We start from the raw sequence: 20,786 nt of genomic DNA, 5'->3' as shown, positions 1-20,786 counted from the left end.
GAGAGAATTATTAAGGGAGTCTCTCATCTCCCACTCTTGTGATCTAATCTCTAGATAAAAGATAACTAATGGTATTGTTCTGTATTTGTACCCGACTCACACCTTCCTCCTCCTCATGCATACGTGATGAACAGTGCCGGTTCTTGGGTGTGCTCAAGGTGCACATGCACATGGTCCTTCAATATTCTGAAATTTTTTGTTTAAGAATTAGGGTCCTAATTTGTTAAACAGCACATAGATTAGAGTCCTAATTTGTAAATTTAAAGAAATATTATTATAACTTTTAGGAAAAAAAAAAATATGTCTGCACAAGACCCATAATGTATTTAAGCCAGGCCTGGTGATGAAACATCCTATGTGCACCAAATCTCCAGCTCAACAAGACAGTTCATATTTATTCCTTATTCTAGAAGCTTTGCCAAGATAATAACTAAGCCCTTTATATTCTTTGGGCCTTGTTGATGAGAATAGCACATGTAACACATAGTCTAATCATTTGCTTAAACAGAGTTGAATTAGGGATCATTACAAGTTCATTACCAGCATTTTTCTCAATTTACTCACAAACTTTTCCCAAATCAAAACCAAATCCATCCTCAAAAAGTAATGAAAACAACTCAAGCATATGACCATACAACAAGGATTCTACATTTTGTCTCATATTCAACAATACACAAAACCAAACAAACGAACACTCACTTTGACGACAGAAGAATCTCTGGTTTCTTCGACTTGCTTGGAGTGTTAACATTTGACAACCCATCAACACTCTCAGCAGAAGCAGTCTTCGCAGCGGCCCGCGCGCTTGCATCAAGGTTAACTAAACTCCTAGTAGCCAGAATCGCCTGCGGGTTCAAATCATGAGAAGCTCTTGCGTACAACGACCTCACCGCATTGGAAGCTGCATCTTTAACATCTTCACTATTCAACGGACTAAGCAAGCAGTGACCAAGAATCCGTAGAATCGGCTGAAGCAGCTCCCATGGAAGTGGAATCCTCACACCTCCTCCAACTCCAACTCCAACGCCATTAGAGCTAATAACCTGTTCCTCCTCCTCTTCCTCAACCTCCTCCGCCTCGATCTCACTGCTTCCATTTAAAGAAGACGAAGAATCAACAAATCCATTAGTCAACGCCAAGACTTTATCTCCCTCTCCATCGATCTTCTCCTTGCAATCACAATCTTGCCCCGCCCAAGCGCCGGCGAAGCTACACAGCTCGAGCTTAGACCAAGCCGGCATCTGAGAGATCTCCTTGAAGTAGCACTGCATCCCCACTCCGACTATCCCGGCGCGTTTCGTCGACTTCACCGCGACCTGAGGCTCCAGCTGCGGCGACAAGACTCCAACGGAGGCCACGTGGTTGCTCGAATCACGCGATCTATCAACGCCGCCGTTTCGCGGCGTGTGGTAGAGAGACGGCTGAGAGAGATCGGGGATGTGCACGAGTACGCCTTTCCCGGCGCGGGATTTCACCTCGGCGGCGTAGATCGCGAGGAGGACGGCCTCGAATCCCGAGAGGGAAGGGAGGGAGGAGGAGTCCGAGGAGTGGATTCGAGATAGGTAGGTCCCGGCGAGTAAAGGGAGGAACGAGAGGACGACGAGGCGGAGAGGTTGATCGGAGGAGAGGTAGGTCTCGTAAAGCCACTGACAGAGCGGGTCGGATCCGGATCCGGAGGATGGATCGCGAAGAGAAGCCGAGATCAAGGAGTAAGCGGGGCGCGAGGAGAGTAGCGACAGCGCTGGGCGATCGGAATCCGCTAAAGAGGAGATCGGAGCTTCGTCGCCGGAGGAGAGGAGAGATGAGAGGGAGAGGATGCGAGAGCGCTGCTTGGAGACTGATTCCCACCATGAATGCATCGGATCTCGGTCGGAGGCAGTTGCGGCGGCGGGTTTCAAACGGTGAGGGGTGGTTGAAGATGACGGAGAAGGTGAGCCGCCGTTAGGTTTGACGGAGAAGTCCATCGTGGGTCTTTTGCTGGATTGTAGCGACACCGAAAATGAAGGGAGGATTTTAATTAATTTATTTTCTTAAAGATGATGAGGACTGGTAGTTACAATTTGTTTCGTTTGGGGTAATTCCGAAGGTTTATGAAAGTTATGGGGTGTTTTAAGAGAGTAAAGAACTATTATTAGGGCCTTGTTACTTGGGCTTCCAGCTCACGGCCCAATCATAATAGTGTGATTAATTGTCATTAATCAACTGCACGTTGAACTTATCTACTGAAGATTTTGTATTTTTTGTGCCAATAGGACTGAAGGAAATCTCACCTTATCCACATTACAACCACAATCTCTTTACATGCACGTCCACGTCATCATCATCATCATCATCCACTTTCATCTATAATACTAAAATCTAAATCTCTTCACCCTTCACCACCCAACCAATCAAGACCTGACTACTCTTGAAGTTTCTGAAACAACAGGGCATTTTAATGGCGGCCATGAACTCGAGTGTTCTCACCTGCAGCTACGCTATCTCTGGTGCTGGCTCAGCAGAACTGAACCAGAAAGTGGGTTTGGTGAATTCATCAGTTGGTTTTGGTCAAAAGAAACAAACGCTTCCTGTGATCAAAGCAGCTCAAAGAGTCGGTGGTGATGATGTTAATGGAAGAAGATCCGCAATGGTGTTCTTAGCTGCTACACTCTTCTCCTCTGCTGCTGTATCTGCTTCCGCTAATGCTAGCGTCTTCGATGAATACCTCGAGAAGAGCAAAGCCAACAAAGTAAAAGTCTTGAAAACGTTGTTGAGATCTTTTAAGAAACCTCTATATGCTAAGTAATGGTTTTTATTTGATAAATTTGATGTATATATAGGAGCTGAATGATAAGAAGAGATTGGCAACAAGTGGAGCAAACTTTGCGAGAGCGTTTACTGTCCAGTTCGGAAGCTGCAAGTTCCCTGAGAATTTCACTGGCTGCCAAGATCTTGCCAAGCAAAAGGTTATTCCTTAAACTCAACCTTTTTTCTTTCTTTCTTTTGAGGACAATCTTTTTTGAAGAGATAGTGATATTTCTTCTTAATTGTTATTTTGTATATGCAGAAAGTCCCATTTATCTCAGAAGATCTGGCGTTGGAATGCGAAGGCAAAGACAAGTTCAAGTGTGGTTCCAATGTTTTCTGGAAATGGTGATTGATTATCTTTTTGTTTGTCTTTTTAGTCCATTCTTGTGTAAACTCAACAATGTATCTATCCATCTCTCTGTTCATCAAAGTTTCATATCCATTTGAATTTAAAAGAAATATTATTGCACACATAAATAAAAGAAACATTATTATTACTTGTGGTGGTGATGAAAGGAAGTAAACACAAAGAGTTGCAAAGAAACGAAAGACGAAGAAACAATCAGAGAGATGGAGCATTCTCTTGCTCAGCTATGGAGTCACGAACTGCTTTCAAAAGCAGAGGCATTATCTTCTCGTTAGCAACTATAATCCCTGTGTCCAAATCAAGATACTTCCCTTTCGAGAAATCCAATGCCTTTCCACCTGCATCCGTCACGATCCCACCAGCCTCTGCGTCCCATAAACAAAACCAAATATTGCATTCACATTCACATATTCGGTAATATTGTAATGTTTATTATGTTGTTGTTACCTGTAACAACTATAGCACCAGCTACATGGTCCCAAATCTTCTCACGGTATCCTTTGTGAGGAAACCTCAAGTATATAGCTCCATCTCCTCTTGATAAAGCTCCATACTTTGCTTGGCTATCTATCCTGACAGGTGGCGCTTTCACACCGAGTTTCTGTACATAGCAAATAGAGAACGTTGTTCAAATGCACTGTTCTAAAAATCGGTCTAGGCGGCGACTAGGCACTCCCCTAGGCGCCAAATCGGGCTGAACAAAGCGATTTTTATAGAACAATTATTTTTTTTAAAAGTGGTCTATGTTAAAAAAAAAAAAACGGTTTAGGCGTCTGCTTAAACAATAATTTCCTATAAAACACCTAGTTACCGCCTAACGTTGATCAAACAGAATCACATAAAGGGAGACAAGAGATAGAAGCCAACTCACATTGGCAATGGAGCTGGATAGATCATGAAGAGAGTGAGCTCCTTCAAACGATTCAAAGAAGGATGCATCTTCAGGGTTCTCAACGCTAGAGACATGTACTTTGACTGGTTCAGATTTCGAATCTAAAGGCTGCATGTATGTCCCTGAACCGATTGTAGCATAGAAGAGACATCCTTTTTCCTCTGAAGAAGAAGAGTTCTTGTTCTTGTTGTCGTTTCCTGCTATGGAAGCTAATGGCAAGTTTGGACAAGCAAGCACACCCAACACTACTTTTCCTTCCTCTAGCAATCCTAATGCTACTGCGTACTGATCTCCCCTTAAGAATCTACAATCCACCGAAACAAGTTCAGTGTCAGAACAAACACCAATAGTTTCTCAAAGATAGTTTTAAAAACTTTTACCCTTTAGTGCCATCAATGGGATCCAAGACCCAGTGCCGACCGTTAGGACCACCTTCGGAAGTGCCACAGTCAATGGCTCTGAGAATATCATCTGTTGATAAAGTAGAGTCAATGGGTTTGAGTAGATCCTCAGTAGCTAAAGTGTCGTTGACGAGTTTTGTGATGCGTTCGATAATATCCTGAGAACCTTCCTTGCGTAGATCGGCTGAGTCCTATATACATAGTTTTAAGACAATGTGAGTGAGAAGGGTTCAGAACATAAGTAATGTAAGAGAAAGTGTCTGTTCACCTCTTCAGCCACCAATGAAAAGGGTTCGGAAATGAGTTCTCTTTGTAAGAGTAAACTAACAACTGCTTGTGAACCTGAAAGACACAGCAAAAAGACAGTTACTATGTATTGGTTATGTAAAAAAAACATTTTCAATCTCAGTAAGATTGAAACTAACCATAATCAGCAACGGTGACTGGACTTTTATCAGATTTTGATTGAACATCAGACTGCAACAAAGCCTTTTGAACTTTCTGAATCAACCAACCAAACAAAAAGATGATTATCATCCAAACAAAGGTGAAATATCACAAGATTCAATTCCCCATTACAGAAGCAATACATATTCAAGATGGGTTTTGTAAAAGAATCAAACTTTAAGAGTTATGAGACAGAGGAGAAGGCCCAAGACCTGACAGAGACGAGCTGCGAGTGAAGCAGCTTTCTTAGCGGCATCAAGCTCTTTCTCGTACGCCATTTGATGAAACTACTCTGAGAGTAACAGATAAAGGAGACGACTTTCTTCTGGATACACAGACAACGATGCGGGGTTATATGAAATCTCTTGATCTCGAAATTGATACAAAATGTCTGAAACTGAACCTACGTTGTCCGAAAGCAATTTTATAAACTTGATAATTGCAAAGACAATTATTATAATTTTCCAAATTTACCCACGTTCTTATTTATTCTCTTGAATTAAACCCTGTATTTTAGTTTATGTCAAGAAAAGCCAGAATTGCCTGCTTGTTATTTAGTACCGAACCAAAACAAACGAGAATAAAGGGTCAAAAATCAAAACTTTAAAGTTCATAGGCTTGGTAGTTGAGTTTGGTTAATGGGGATATCGCGCACGTGGATGTGGTGTCTGAAACATTGTGAAATTTATAGGTAGTGAAGATTAAAAACGCATCTTTGATTAATGAAGCCCAAGAAAACAGTCTCTAAGATTTATACAAAATTTGGTTTAGTAGAGCATCTCCAAAAATACTCTCTATTATAGAGTTTGCAAAACTCTATATTTGAAATTTCAAAATGTTTTTGTCCAAAAGTAAAACTTAAAGGGTTCGACTAGTGACCATTCTGGAAACAAGATGAACAAATAGAAAATAAACGTAAAGGAATAAAATTGCAGGAATGAAAAAGAAAAGTATTTCTTCTCAAATTTAACAAGTAATACTTTTGTTTTTTTTATTTCTCTACAAAAAAAAGAATGGTAGGAAATGAAAAAAAAAATTATTCTTTGTGAATGGTGATATTTTTTTAAGAACGTTAAGAAATGCATTATTCCTCGCAGTTTCCTGGTCACCATTCATACCCCAAATTTAACTTCAAAATTATTTGTAATTTACATTATACTCTTTATATTTGTCATAATTAATATAAATCCATAAAAAAAATTATAGATAACTAGCACATATATAAAAATATTATAGTAATATTAATTAATAAAAGCTTATATTAAAATATAAAATTATAAAAAAGAAATACATAATTAAATATTAAACTACAAGAAAAATACCATATTATTACATAAATTATATTTTTAATGCTCAATTTTTGGTTACACAAAATTTGTTTGGAAAATATTTTAGAAGTTCCGAAGAAATTTTACTAGATTATTAGTGTTGTTTTAATATTTAAATTTATGTAATAATTATGTCTTCATATATTTTCTTAAAAAAGTTTCTATTATAAGTTTCTTTTGTAATATTCTTGTTGTCTAATTCTACTTTTAAAATATTATAAATCTTATTTTAATTTTAGTAAAAAAATTATATGTAAAATTTAAATTTAAATAAAATTGAAATATTTAAAGTATACAAAAGTTTAAAAGTTTAAAACTATGAATGAGAAAATACTTAAGAATCATAAATGTGAGATATAATTAATTATAAGGACCAAGATGCAAATAAAAAGATGAAACTTCAAATTTAGAGTTTTGAATAGTGAAACTTCAAATATGAAGTTTCGCTTCTTAAAATTCTATATTTTAAGTTATAGAGTTTCTTCTTGAGATGCTCGTAAGAGTTTAAGATGTTTAAGGATTAAAAGCCTAACTCTAATATCTCAGAGATCAAATATGTATCTCCAAGTTAATTGCCAACTGAACTACTGCTAAAGCAGGGCCGACCCAAAGGCAAACACCCAAACAATTTTATTTTTAACGCCAGTTAAGAACATTTCTAAAATAACCCTAAAACTTCAAATATAAAATTTTATGTTCTCCAATAACAACCTCAAAACCTCAGATTATAAGATTTTGTATACTGAAACCTTATATTTCAAGTTTCACTGTATAAACCTTATATATGAGGTTTCATATTTTTCAGTTCTCACAATTATTTGTATTCTAAATAATTTTGTTAACTTTAATATCTATCATTTTAGTCTTTATAAATTTCATATTTCATTAATTTTCCAGATGTAAATAATGATTTAGTTCATAACTTACATATAACTATTTAAAAAAATGATGTATTATTCAAACTTTCATCAATTGGTTATATATAAAAGCATTACTTTTTTATTATATTGAGTAATTTAGTATTTTATTTGTAATTAATGATTTAGTTTAAATTTGTCAGTTATTATTTATTATAACTTTGTGTTTTATTAATCAATATTGTCACTAGTATTACTTTAATGTATGTTATATTATATATAAAAGTATTGATAACTTAGTTCAGTTTTGATTAATATAGAGGACTAAATGCAAATATATAATTTTTTTAAAGATTAGATTTAAGGTTTTACTATCGGAGAGAAACACCCTCAAACCTCAAATTTGAGGTTTCTTCCAACCTTAAAAATAAGGTTGTTCTTGGAGATGCTTAAAGCATATAGTTTTGAGGATCCACATTTTTATTTAACTTTTTCATATTATTATTTTGGTTAATATCGATATGTAAATGAATCTATAATTTTTTGATAATTATAATATTTGTAAGAAATATTTTCTATGGAGCTGATAAATAATATGTTGTTTAATTTAAAATTTCATATTAACAAATGATTTTAGTATAATTATGATTATATATAATCAAATATTTATGGTAACACTGATTAACATTACTATACAAATAATTTCATCAAGTCATCTTCACCTCATTAATAGAGGTTAATTAGTTTATTATATTTTAATATATTTTTATTATAAATATATTTTTATATATATGATCAAAACATAAAAATATTATTAAAGTTTTACTTATTGTATCTAAAAATGTTGGACCAGCACTGGCTAAAACGATAAAATCTTGAATTCTCTAGAGTGTGTTAAACCAGATTTTATCTTTTAGTCCCAAACCTAAAAGAGAACTAATTAGTAAAATGAAGATTTCAACACAACAATACATAAGTAATAAATTTTACATTTTCTTTGAAAGTTAAAATGTAATTATTTACTTCAAACTTCAAAGTAGACAACTGATATCAAAACATGTACACAGGAATATGTTATATTTTAAAACATATTTGATAACGTGGCACTTATATTAATTCAAGGGATAAGATTATTGTATTGAAATGAATAAAAGAAGAATTAATATCTTCTAATTGAGATAAGAAAATCTTTGGTTACAATGTTTTAAGTTTTAAGCCCAAAATGCGATAAGATTGTTCTATTCTAAGAATATATTATCTTCTAATTAAGATAAGAAAATCTTCGGTTACAATGTTTTCAACCCTAATGTGATTTTCTATGGCTTTCTTCTATCTCTTTATATATATAGTCGCTCAATTTTCTTTAGTATCTCAATCTATCTACGTAAATGGAATTCTTCAATTGTCTACTCGGATAGATCATCTTACCACATCCCATATCTCTCGTTCTCTCGTTTCAGCTAATGTGTATTGTTTCATCAGTTAATGGTTGAAACTTGTTTACAAGCTGAAGCTAGTGAAAGAGAGACGTGGGATGGTGGTAGAATATGCACGTATTGTTTTTGTTCGTTCTACCAACTAAGTTATTAATTGTATATAGCTTACTTATCTACCTCTAAATCAATCGTTTATGTTCTGCTTTCATAGGCTTGTGACCTTGTGTAGAGGTTTCACTGGTTGAAACTCATTCACACCGTCTCAAGAGGGTGAGAACTAGAGCACTGATATGCGTCGAATCTGCACATGCTCTACTTGTTTGATATTCTGTAGTGGATCCCTTTATTATTTGTACGTTCTTTCAAAAGAGTTAGCAAGTATGTAAGAATACAAGCTTTGTTCAATCACCAATATGTATTTTGCTAATAGGAACACGAGTTGTTATAGAGCAGCTCCTGAGGTTTTAAGAATTATATAAATTAACAAGAATCTTAATAAAACTTTGTTCTTAACGATTTGTTAACATTAAATTTTGAGAGTTTTAGACCAATATTTCATCTGTCTAAGCCTAATATTGTATATGGCTTTCCTAGGATCTATGTTTTATGAAGTTGTAACCGATGATGGTGCGCTTAATACAACTACTACATCGGCCCATCGCAAAGCCGATCTAACGTTCAATTTAAACTGAAATACAATAGAAAAAAGAAACCGGTTGAAACAACAAAAGAACTTAATTAGAAGCTCCAAAGGTCGAGTTATTGCTTGACTGTGGCCATGTCCCCATATGTGCTTTAATTCTCCGATAAAATTCTGGACAATCTCGGCTGTTAAGACCAATAAGAAATCGCATAAAAAAAGAAGTTGGATCAGAATCAATTGTGAAAAGACAACACATCTTGATGAAAAGAGCCTTTGCATTCTTGACACTGGGTCTACAGCCTCCCAAAGAGCTCTTCTAGGTCTGACACTAAATTTACACAAAAGTCCTTTTCAGAAATGTTAGTGACGAGGGATTAAAAAAAGGTCTATAGAAAATGGTATAACTCGACTTCTCTTCCCTTGAAACGTGCACACAGAGTTCCATTGCTGACTGGAGTTAAAAGCACCCACACGTTGAATAATATAAGCTAAGATTATAGGAACAAAGGAATCCAACAATATGAAAATTTGAAAAACATAAAATCTAGTATTATTTGCAGGATCCTAATTTATATTCCTTAAAAAGGAGCATGATTACAGTAATACATATAGAAAAATAAGCGCAAATTACCTGATCAAAACTTTGCAGCCAACACAGCTTAGCTGTTTGAAGGAGCAGTGACTGTTATTGACCTCGTGCATGTGACTTCCATAGAGCAGTTCCTTTCTGCCATTCTTTAAGACTGGCTCAAACATTTGAAGAAGGGGTTGAAAACAACTAATATGTTTTAACCTCTAAGCACCAGAATAACCAGTAGATAATATAAACTTATAGAAAGACTCCACTTCCAACTGATCACCTTGCTAATCTGATTCTCCAATCTCCATGTAGTAATTTTGGTCTATATGGATGTTATTCTCAAGAACGTAGATCGGATTTTGTGACCATCCATAAGCACCAGTATAAGAGAAATGATTTGTGCATTTATGAAGAAGATAAAGTAACGTTGATGATATGATATTGAAAGCTACCTTGGCACCTTTTATTAGTATAATTGTATAATAACGTAAGGTATCATGCCAACGTCCACATCATGAATCTTTTTTTTGTTCGTTATCAGATCTGATTTTGTTGAGTTCATGAGTTGACTGCAATTACCAAATGACTTACCGCGAAGAAAGCGATAAATTTTATTGATCTTTCTCGAGAGTGTGTTAACCAGATTTTATTTTTTAATTTCAAACCTAGAAGAGAACGCAATCTGTAATCAGTAAAATGAAGATTTCAACACAACATTACATGTCAGAAGTTTTACATTAATTCTCTTTGAACGTTAACATTTAACTAGATTCTGACCCGCCCTTTGAAAGGGCGAATATATTTTTTTTTAATTTTGAGAAATTTAGTTTTTATATTTGTGTTTAATATTAATATTAATTTAATATAATTTTTGGTAATTATATTAAATATGTCAATGGTTGCATAACTGTACACTTGTGTCATATGCATTTGAGAAATTATTTTTAAACTTTATTCCTAAAATTTGCAACATATTATATTTTTTTAATAGTTACCTAACATAATTCGTCAAAAATATCCGTACCCAAAAAACCCACTCGAAATCAACCCAAAAATCAAAGTATCATACTCTATTAGATTAGACCCATATACTCAAGTGGTTCTTAAAGTGTTATATCGGAAAACAAATGTAAAACCCAATCTGCACTGAAAACCGAACAAATGTTTTTGAATTTTTTTTAATATATTCTATTAAATATATATATATATATGTGGGTTAATATGGTCTTCGGTAAATAAAATAAAATTGAATAATTTTGTGATTCTTTTGATTTTGATGAAATTGTTATGATGTCATTCAAAAAAAGAGAAAATGGTAATATATAAAAATAAAATTAATTGATATGAAATATTAATAACCTATTATAAGATTATGTTATTTATTTTAGATTTAAAATTTATTTTGATGATAATTTTAAGATATTATTGAACACTTGAAATAGTAATATATAGAGAAATTTATCAAGTAAAAAATAGTATACTTCAGCAATAAACATTTTTTTATGTAGACGTATTTCATTTGAAAATTATCGTATTTTTCAAAAGTGTTATAAAGATTACAATTATGGTTTTGTTGTCCAGTTTTTCACGCCTCAACATTACACCAAATCGAGTGAGCATCTGAACACACATATATACATATAGTGAAACCTCTATAAATTAATAATGTTGGAACTACACCAAAACTATAATTTTTATTAATTTATAGAGATATTAATTTATTGATAAACTAATTAAACAAAAAAAACTCAATTTGGGACTATAAAATTATATTATTTTATAGAAATTTTTAGTGTATATTGATTTAAAGAGTATTAATTTGAAAAGGTTATATTATATATATATATATATATATCAATCTTATGGTTTCTATTCTTCCACCCGCTCAGATATATTACGTAACCGTAAATTCTAAATCTTGTTTTAGAATACGGTAGACGTACCTTTTAAAATTTTGGATATTTATATAGGTTAATTGGAGAGTGATTTTGAGACAATTTATGATATATAAGTCTTGATAAATCTTAACAACATGTTGTATTTTGATAATTTCAGTTATTTTTAAATAAGTTAAGTAACTTAGAAATAAAATACCTGAATCAAAATAGATAGTTTAGTTATCTAATTTATTTTTTAATATTTTTGTGTGTGCTTTAATATAGTTTTACTTTTACCTACATGGTTAAAAGGTAATAGACAGATTTTATGATTGTGTCATTATGAACATGTCTAGTACACGACTGTTATTCCATGTAACCGTGGATTTTAATTAGTTAGTATTGTTTGTTATGCGCATTATGAGTTTGTGATATAGTTTTATACGCATGCGCATATGTATAAAACATGCGTAACCGTGGATTTTAATCAGTTAGTATTGATAAGAGAGATGGTCCCGAGAATATAGGAATTAAAGGGGAGTTAGTTTGATAACCATTTTCGTAATAGGTAGATTATGGTAGTTTTAATATTTAAACATGTAATATTGATTTTAATTACAGTTATATTTAAAGTTGGACTTAACTATTATCAATAGGACATGTTCCTAATTTAATAGTATTGATTGTGTATTTCAAAGTAGACAACCATATCAAAACATGTTGTACGAAAAATATATTTGACTTCTAATGAATCGAATCGAATCTCCTAGTCTTGGTTCTTCGAACGTCGTCGCCCAATCTCTAACTCACGCTCTCTCTGTTTGTTCTCTCAATCTCACTCTCTCAATCACTCGTTTGATCGTAACAAGAACAGAATTGCACAAAAGAAAAGACTCAGAGATTTGGTAACCCAGTTCGGAATCCGATGTGGATCCGATACATCTGGAGCTTGACGGCACAAGCAACACTTCACTACTCACTCCAAGAGTTTTTACAAAAAAGATGATCAAGACACTTTACAAATACATCAAGCTCAAGAACAATCTTCTTCTCTCTTTCTGATTCCGCGAATCTTTCTCTCAGCTGAATGTAGCTAAGCTTCTTTCAATGTAACTGACTTCTCCTCTCACCTTTGATATATAAAGGATACCAGTACACTGAATCATAAGCCGACTTGCAATAACCAATCTGGTTATCTTCTTCTAATTCTTGTACCAACTCGCTAAGAACCAACTCCGGTTCAGCTAGTATCATTGGTGAATGTCACCAATCATAACATGACTCAATTAGTTATCGAATAAAAAAACTAATTTATTAGTAACTTAGGCCTTGATTAGTAGAACATTAGCATTAACATTATGCTATACATTATTCAATCAATAATTGTTAGAAAATCATTTATAGAATCATTTACTAAATGTTAATGCTCTCTAAATGCTTTCTAGCCAGTGCTCTCATATGAAGTTTTTAGAAGAGCATTTGCATTTATAATTTATAAAACTAAGTAAAATATATAATTAATTCATTTATTTTATTTAATAGTATCATAAATTATTTTCATATCCACAAAATAAAATTTTGATTTCAAAAATTAAATTACAATAAAAATATTTTTAATAGTATTTCACATTTAAAATATAATTTAATTTATTTTAAATGTGAAAAATTATTTTTAAAACTAGATATTTTAATTATAAAATTTATTTTAAAATAATATTTTTCAATATAAACATAATTTCAAAATTATTAAATAAAATAAATTAATTATATATCTTTTAAATTTTATATGTTAATATATATATATATATATATATATATATATATTAGAAATATATTCATTAAAAATAAATATTTTATATATTATATACTAATTTTTATAATAATATATTAATTTTATAATAGTTTTAAGTAGCATACTCATACTGCTCTACCAATCATCATATTAAACAGTTTAGTAAAAATATATCTCTTGCAGCATACTGCTACTGCTAATGTTAATGTTAATGCTAATGTTCTGCCGATCAATGCCTAGGTGATAAAACCATATATTTTCAGATATAGTTGATGATGTGGCACTTACATTAGTTCCAGGGATAAGATCGATTGGTGTATTCTAATGAGTACTAAGAGGAGAAAATCTTCTAATTAAGATAAGAAAATCTTAGTAAAAAAAAGACAAGAAAATCTTTGGTTACAATGTGTCAACCCAAGCTAGAATGTGCTAAGATTATTGTAATCTACCGAGTAAGAGAAGAGTATCTTCTAATTAAGATAAGAAAATCTTTGGTTACAATGTTTTCTACCCTAAAATGTGATTTTCTATATATAGGGTTAAAATATTTTTCAAAGTCATCTTCTATCTCTTTATATAGTAGCTCAATTTTCTCTAGTCTCTCAATATCTACGCCTATAATTCTTCGATTGTCTACAGATCATAATACCACATCCTATATCTCTCTTTCTCTCCCTTCAGCAATTGTGTAATGTTTCATCAATTTTTTTTTTTTTGCTAAGATAGTGTTTCATCAATTGATGGTTGAAACTTGTGCACAAGCTGAAGCGAGTGACAGAAAGATGTGGGATGGTGGTGAATATGCACATATTGTTTTTGTTCGTTCCTCTCAACTAAGTTCTTAATTGTATATATATAGCCTACTTATCTATCCTTTAATCAATTTGTCAATCGTATCATACGAATGTTCTGCTTTACATTGGCTTGTGGCCTTGTGTAGAGTCTTCAAGTACTGGTTGAAACTAATGCACACCGTCTCAAGCCGGTGAGAACTAGAGCATTGATATAGGTAGAATCTGGACATGCTCTCGCTTAATTGTTTGATATTCTGTCGTGGATCCCTTTAATATTTGTACGTTCCTTCCAAAGAGTTAGCCAGTACGTATACAAGCTTTGTTCATCAAAGGTGAATCCATTTTACATATATAGCTTGTCATGTGATGTAGATAACTATAAAGTAACCGATGATTATGGCTAGGAAGTTTCAAAACTTTTAATCATAATACTAAAATGGTATTTAGGTTAAAAATATTAAAACTCCCAAAGCCGCTTAAATATGTACATGCTTCATTCTTATTTCCATTAAATAACAAGCAATGTGGGATTGATTCACGCTTGTTTGACTCAACACTCAAGTAGTGCTTCATGGCATAGTACTTGTGGTATATGCTTATCGACGGATCTCTATTTTGTTGTTAATGTATATGATATAATGCAAATCTCTGGTTGCCTTTTAATTTTAAGCATACAATCAATTTCAAGCTCGTCATATTATAAAAGTGTAACATCATCACACTATGGAAGAGTAACGTTTTCAGTGGCTTTCATTTTGGTTCTTATCTTAATTCTTTGTAGCTGGATAACTACGATTTGGAAAGTGGGAAGTGGTTTTGTAAGTTAAAGACATTAGTTTAAGGGATGCGATTGTCGTATATCAATGAATAAATAAATTATTTTTTGAAATAACATATATTTTTTTAAAAAATAGTGGGGTCATCTGACCCACACCTCAAACACTGGTTACACTGCCTCCGCCCCTGCGCCTTGGTCTCTGTCTGAAGTGCATCATATATGGTATGTACGACCAGATCAAAGCTCCGATGCAACCACATATTCCCTCGATCCCGACATGGACCGTACTGTGTAACTCGGACGCTGCTTGGAACCCATCAACAAAGGAAACATGACTCGGCTGGATCTTCACAGTACCAAACGTCCCTCCACAGCAAGGTTTCCAAGCACTTGTGTGAAATCACCTCTCCTCACGGAAAGATTGGCGATCGGCCCTATCCCACGCGATTCACCCTGGACACACTAAAGTCTGGATTCGATCAGACTCCCTCGGGATCGTCAGAGCTATCGTTTTTACGGAATTCGATAGGATATCGAAACCCTATATGCTTCTTTTATTTTATGTTTTTTTCTCCTTTGTTTCTAGAGAGCAGAATGGGCCCGCTAATTGTGTGGCTAAGGCTGCACTCTGTAACATGAACTGCATTTGGACATAAGCCTAATTTCTATGATAACTCAGCTGTTCAGAAAAAAAAAGGTCTGGATAGCGGAAACGAATATGAAATTAATTACACCATTATGGTTTTAGCCTTTTAAGTCTGAATAGATTATAAACATCTAATCTATTAAAATAGGAGTACATTTTGTACTTAACCCTTAGTTTTACTCAATATTTACCATTCCATGCCACTCCTTTTAATTAAAGATTATCTAATTAAATATAACACATACACAAATAATATTTATTATTTTGCCATGCAAATCCAAAACGTGATTCTCTAACATATATTTCGCTTTAATTAACTACATTGCTATTATTTTATTTAATAATATCATAAATTATTTTCATATCCACAAAATAAAATTTTGATTTCTAAAATTAAACTACAATAAAAATATTTTTAATAGCATTTCACATTTAAAATATAATTTAATTTATTTTAAATGTGAAAAATTATTTTTAAAAAAAGATATTTTAATTATAAAATTTATTTTAAAATAATATTTTTCAATATAAACATAATTTCAAAATTATTAAATAAAATAAATTAATTATATATCTTTTAAATTTTATATGTTAATATATATATATATATATATATATTAGAAATATATTCATTAAAAATAAATATTTTATATATTATATACTAATTTTTATAATAATATATTAATTTTATAATAGTTTTAAGTAGCATACTCATACTGCTCTACCAATCATCATATTAAACAGTTTAGTAAAAATATATCTCTTGCAGCATACTGCTACTGCTAATGTTAATGTTAATGCTAATGTTCTGCCGATCAATGCCTAGGTGATAAAACCATATATTTTCAGATATAGTTGATGATGTGGCACTTACATTAGTTCCAGGGATAAGATCGATTGGTGTATTCTAATGAGTACTAAGAGGAGAAAATATTCTAATTAAGATAAGAAAATCTTAGTAAAAAAAAGACAAGAAAATCTTTGGTTACAATGTGTCAACCCAAGCTAGAATGTGCTAAGATTATTGTAATCTACCGAGTAAGAGAAGAGTATCTTCTAATTAAGATAAGAAAATCTTTGGTTACAATGTTTTCTACCCTAAAATGTGATTTTCTATATATAGGGTTAAAATATTTTTCAAAGTCATCTTCTATCTCTTTATATAGTAGCTCAATTTTCTCTAGTCTCTCAATATCTACGCCTATAATTCTTCGATTGTCTACAGATCATAATACCACATCCTATATCTCTCTCTCTCTCCTTTCAGCAATTGTGTAATGTTTCATCAATTTTTATTTTGCTAAGATTGTGTTTCATCAATTGATGGTTGAAACTTGTGCACAAGCTGAAGCGAGTGACAGAAAGATGTGGGATGGTGGTGAATATGCACATATTGTTTTTGTTCGTTCCTCTCAACTAAGTTCTTAATTGTATATATATAGCCTACTTATCTATCCTTTAATCAATTTGTCAATCGTATCATACGAATGTTCTGCTTTACATTGGCTTGTGGCCTTGTGTAGAGTCTTCAAGTACTGGTTGAAACTAATGCACACCGTCTCAAGCCGGTGAGAACTAGAGCATTGATATAGGTAGAATCTGGACATGCTCTCGCTTAATTGTTTGATATTCTGTCGTGGATCCCTTTAATGTTTGTACGTTCCTTCAAAAGACTTAGCCAGTACGTATACAAGCTTTGTTCATCAAAGGTGAAATGGTGAATCCATTTTACATATATAGCTTGTCATGTGATGTAGATAACTATAAAGTAACCGATGATTATGGCTAGGAAGTTTCAAAACTTTTAATCATAATACTAATTTAAATTTTTTTTGTTTTATCATAATACTAAATTAGTATTATGATAACTAAATTTTTTGAAATAATACAGAAAAATTGAAACAAAAGATATAGGGCGGGTCAAAATTTTTTGTTTAAGCATATTCAGGTTTCAAATTTTTGGAAGTAGTGATTTACATCTCATTTAGATATTTATAAATTTTGTTTCAGTTCATATTTTACGGGTTTGGTTTGGCTTTGACTATCCGTTTAAATCATAAAATTCTATATACTAAAATATACCTTATAATTTTCAAAATTCAAAAATAGAAACCAAAAATGACATATAAATTTTATAATACATGAACAAATACTGAAATTTAACATAAAATTACCTGTGTTTAAATCTTTGATTAAAATCCCAAAAAATATTTCAAATGTCTCCAGTATTTTAAGAATTTTGGATTACCGTTGCAGCTTTAATGGTTTTTGTACAAAAATTTGTAGACACAAACTTATTTTAAATTATGATTATAGTTTTCCGGTTGTATCTAAAACCAAATTTCTTGAAATAATAAAAAAATTGAAATAAAAAATATACTCGCCCTTTAAAGGGCGGGTCAAAATCTAGTTTAGGTTAAAAATATTAAAACTCCCAAAGCCGCTTAAATACGTACACGCTTCATTCTTATTTCCATTAAATAACAAGCAATGTGGGATTGATTCACGCTTGTTTGACTCAACACTCAAGTAGTGCTTCATGGCATAGTACTTGTGGTATATGCTTATCGATGGATCTCTATTTTGTTGTTAATGTATATGATATAATGCAAATCTCTGGTTGCCTTTTAATTTTACGCTTACAATCAATTTCAAGCTCGTCATATTATAAAAGTGTAACATCATCACACTATGGAAGAGTAACGTTTTCAGTGGCTTTCATTTTGGTTCTTATCTTAATTCTTTGTAGCTGGATAACTACGATTTGGAAAGTGGGAAGTGGTTTTGTAAGTGAAAGACATTAGTTGAAAGACATTAGTTTAAGGGATGCGATTGTCGTATGTCAATGAATAAATAAATTATTTTTTGAAATAACATATATATTGTTTTAAAAATAGTGGGGTCATCTGGCCCACACCTCAAACACTGGTTACACTGCCTCCGCCCCTGCGCCTTGGTCTCTGTCTGAAGTGCATCATATATGGTATGTACGACCAGATCAAAGCTCCGATGCAACCACAGATTCCCTCGATCCCGACATGGACCGTACTGTGTAACTCGGACGCTGCTTGGAACCCATCAACAAAGGAAACATGACTCGGCTGGATCTTCACAGTACCAAACGTCCCTCCACAGCAAGGTTTCCAAGCACAATCTTGTGTGAAATCACTTCTCCTCACGGAAAGATTGGTGATCGGCCCTATCCCACGCGATTCACCCTGGACACACTAAAGTCTGGATTCGATCAGACTCCCTCGGGATCGTCAGAGCTATCGTTTTTACGGAATTCTATAGGACATCGAAACCCTATATGCTTCTTTTATTTTCTGTTTTTTTTTCTTCTTTGTTTCTAGAGAGCATAATGGGCCTGCTAATTGTGTGGCTAAGGCTGCACTCTGTAACATGAACTTTATTTGGGCATGAGCCTAATTTCTATGATAATTCAGCTGTTCCGAAGAAAAAAAGTCTGAATAACGGAAACGAATAGGAAATTAATTACACCATTATGGTTTTAGCCTTTTAAGTTCTAAAAGATTATAAACATCTAATCTATTAAAATATGAGTACATTTTATACTTAACCCTGAGTTTTACTCAATATTTACCATTTCATGCCACTCCTTTTAATTAAAGATTATCTAATTAAATATGTAAATTACACATACACAAATAATATTTATTATCTTGCCATGCAAATCCAAAACGTGATTCTCTAACATATATTTCGCTTTAATTAACTACATTGCCATATAAATCCAAAAACGTGTTTATTATCTTGCCATATATTCCGCTATTATTAAAACTATATTGCCATGTAAATCTAAAACACGATTAATATTTTATTCTCATCTAAATAAACTACATTGCCATTATTATTTTCCAAAAAGATAGACCACGTAGATCCTATGTGTGATTACTCCTAAATATCATTCCAATTTTTTTTAATTTAAAAAATATTCAGGTAAAAATAAATAATCTATTTTTATAATTTACAATAACTAAACTGAAAAAATATTATAATTTTCTATGTGAGTAACATAAATTCGACATAAACGAAAAAATTCGAATAAAATTTTGTATTGCTAGCTGTTTTATATGAACTAAAAACATTTAATACACATATTAATATATAAAATCAATATGACTCCTTTTTAATATTTAATAAATATTGAGCATATATTTTTGTCAAAAAATAAGTTGTCCATTTATAATATTGATATAATTACTAATTTTAACATTTAAAATAGAGAAATTTCCAATAATAGCCCGTTTTATATTTTTCTATAATTGCATGTTTTAGTTTTTACTAATTTTAACATGTAAAATTGAGAAATTTCCTAAATTAATTTATATTTATATATTAAAAACCACTGAAGAGTCTTTTTTACCTCCTTTATCTCAAATGTCTTTTAATCTTTTTCTTCTTTGAAGACATTTTGGTGATAAAAACTTTAAAAAATGATATTGAGAAAATTACCTTTTTAAATATTAGGGTTTGAGCATAATATAAAATTAGTAGAAACAAAATAATATATTATACTTGAATGTATTAGTAATCTTTTATTTTTGATGCTAATACATTCAATACGATAATAATCAAACAATAGTCTAATATTGTTTGATCACAGTTTAATATCCAGTAATTACGAATAGTTTATAAGGTAACAATGATTTTACAAGTTAAAATAAATAGCCGCGTCGGCGCACAAATCAAACTCTAGACATGTATTTATTTAAAAAAATCAAATAGATTAGATATGAACTTTATATATATATATATATATATATATATATATATATATATATATATATATATATATATATATATATATTTAAATCAAAATATTTGGAATGTAATTTAATAAAACTTAAAAGTATATCTAGATCTCTAATATTTACATTTTGTTGTTTAATATATCAAAATAAATTGAATAAAAGTCTGAAGAACGTAAAAACAAAATTTCTAATAATGTGGAAGCTAAACGTATTGAACATGATACACAAATGTCAAAACTAAATAACATATTAATCTACAACATGAACACAAAAAAAGAAGTTGATAACATTACCAAAGATTAGAATATATAAGAACAAAAAATAAATATCCGTGCGGACGCACGAGTCAAGCTAGTCAAATTTAAAATGCAATTCTAAAGACAATG

The 20,786-nt window shown here is 31.8% G+C and overlaps 3 protein-coding genes and 1 non-coding gene across 4 annotated transcripts; 2 read left to right on the top strand and 2 right to left on the bottom strand.

Annotated features, from left to right (window-relative positions):
• Nucleotides 1–495: 495 nt before the first annotated feature.
• LOC103837511 lies at nt 496–2,213 on the bottom strand. The gene has a single exon (XM_009113868.3). It carries the CDS (start codon nt 1,962–1,964, stop codon nt 696–698), a length of 1,269 nt encoding a protein of 422 aa, XP_009112116.1. The 5' UTR covers nt 1,965–2,213; the 3' UTR covers nt 496–695.
• A 142-nt stretch (nt 2,214–2,355) lies between these two features.
• On the top strand, nt 2,356–3,284 carry LOC103837509 (photosystem I reaction center subunit N, chloroplastic). The gene is made up of 3 exons (XM_009113865.3): nt 2,356–2,728; nt 2,820–2,945; nt 3,047–3,284. The coding sequence occupies exons 1-3, from the start codon at nt 2,438–2,440 to the stop codon at nt 3,134–3,136; spliced, it is 507 nt and encodes a 168-aa protein (XP_009112113.1). The 5' UTR covers nt 2,356–2,437; the 3' UTR covers nt 3,137–3,284.
• On the bottom strand, nt 3,267–5,342 carry LOC103837510 (SAL1 phosphatase). Its single transcript, XM_009113867.3, has 7 exons — nt 5,107–5,342; nt 4,873–4,948; nt 4,716–4,789; nt 4,427–4,638; nt 4,026–4,350; nt 3,602–3,755; nt 3,267–3,519 (listed from the first exon to the last, which is right to left on the bottom strand). Exons 1-7 carry the CDS (start codon nt 5,170–5,172, stop codon nt 3,350–3,352), a joined length of 1,077 nt encoding a protein of 358 aa, XP_009112115.1. The 5' UTR covers nt 5,173–5,342; the 3' UTR covers nt 3,267–3,349.
• Nucleotides 5,343–8,506: 3,164 nt separating this feature from the next.
• On the top strand, nt 8,507–8,650 carry MIR9565 (microRNA MIR9565). The gene has a single exon (NR_128625.1). It is a non-coding gene; the product is annotated as a microRNA MIR9565 (primary transcript).
• Nucleotides 8,651–20,786: the final 12,136 nt, after the last annotated feature.

This window comes from Brassica rapa, chromosome A09 (genome assembly GCF_000309985.2).
Source record: "Brassica rapa cultivar Chiifu-401-42 chromosome A09, CAAS_Brap_v3.01, whole genome shotgun sequence".
NCBI lineage: Eukaryota > Viridiplantae > Streptophyta > Magnoliopsida > Brassicales > Brassicaceae > Brassica > Brassica rapa.
This window is presented reverse-complemented; position numbering and strand designations above follow the sequence as displayed.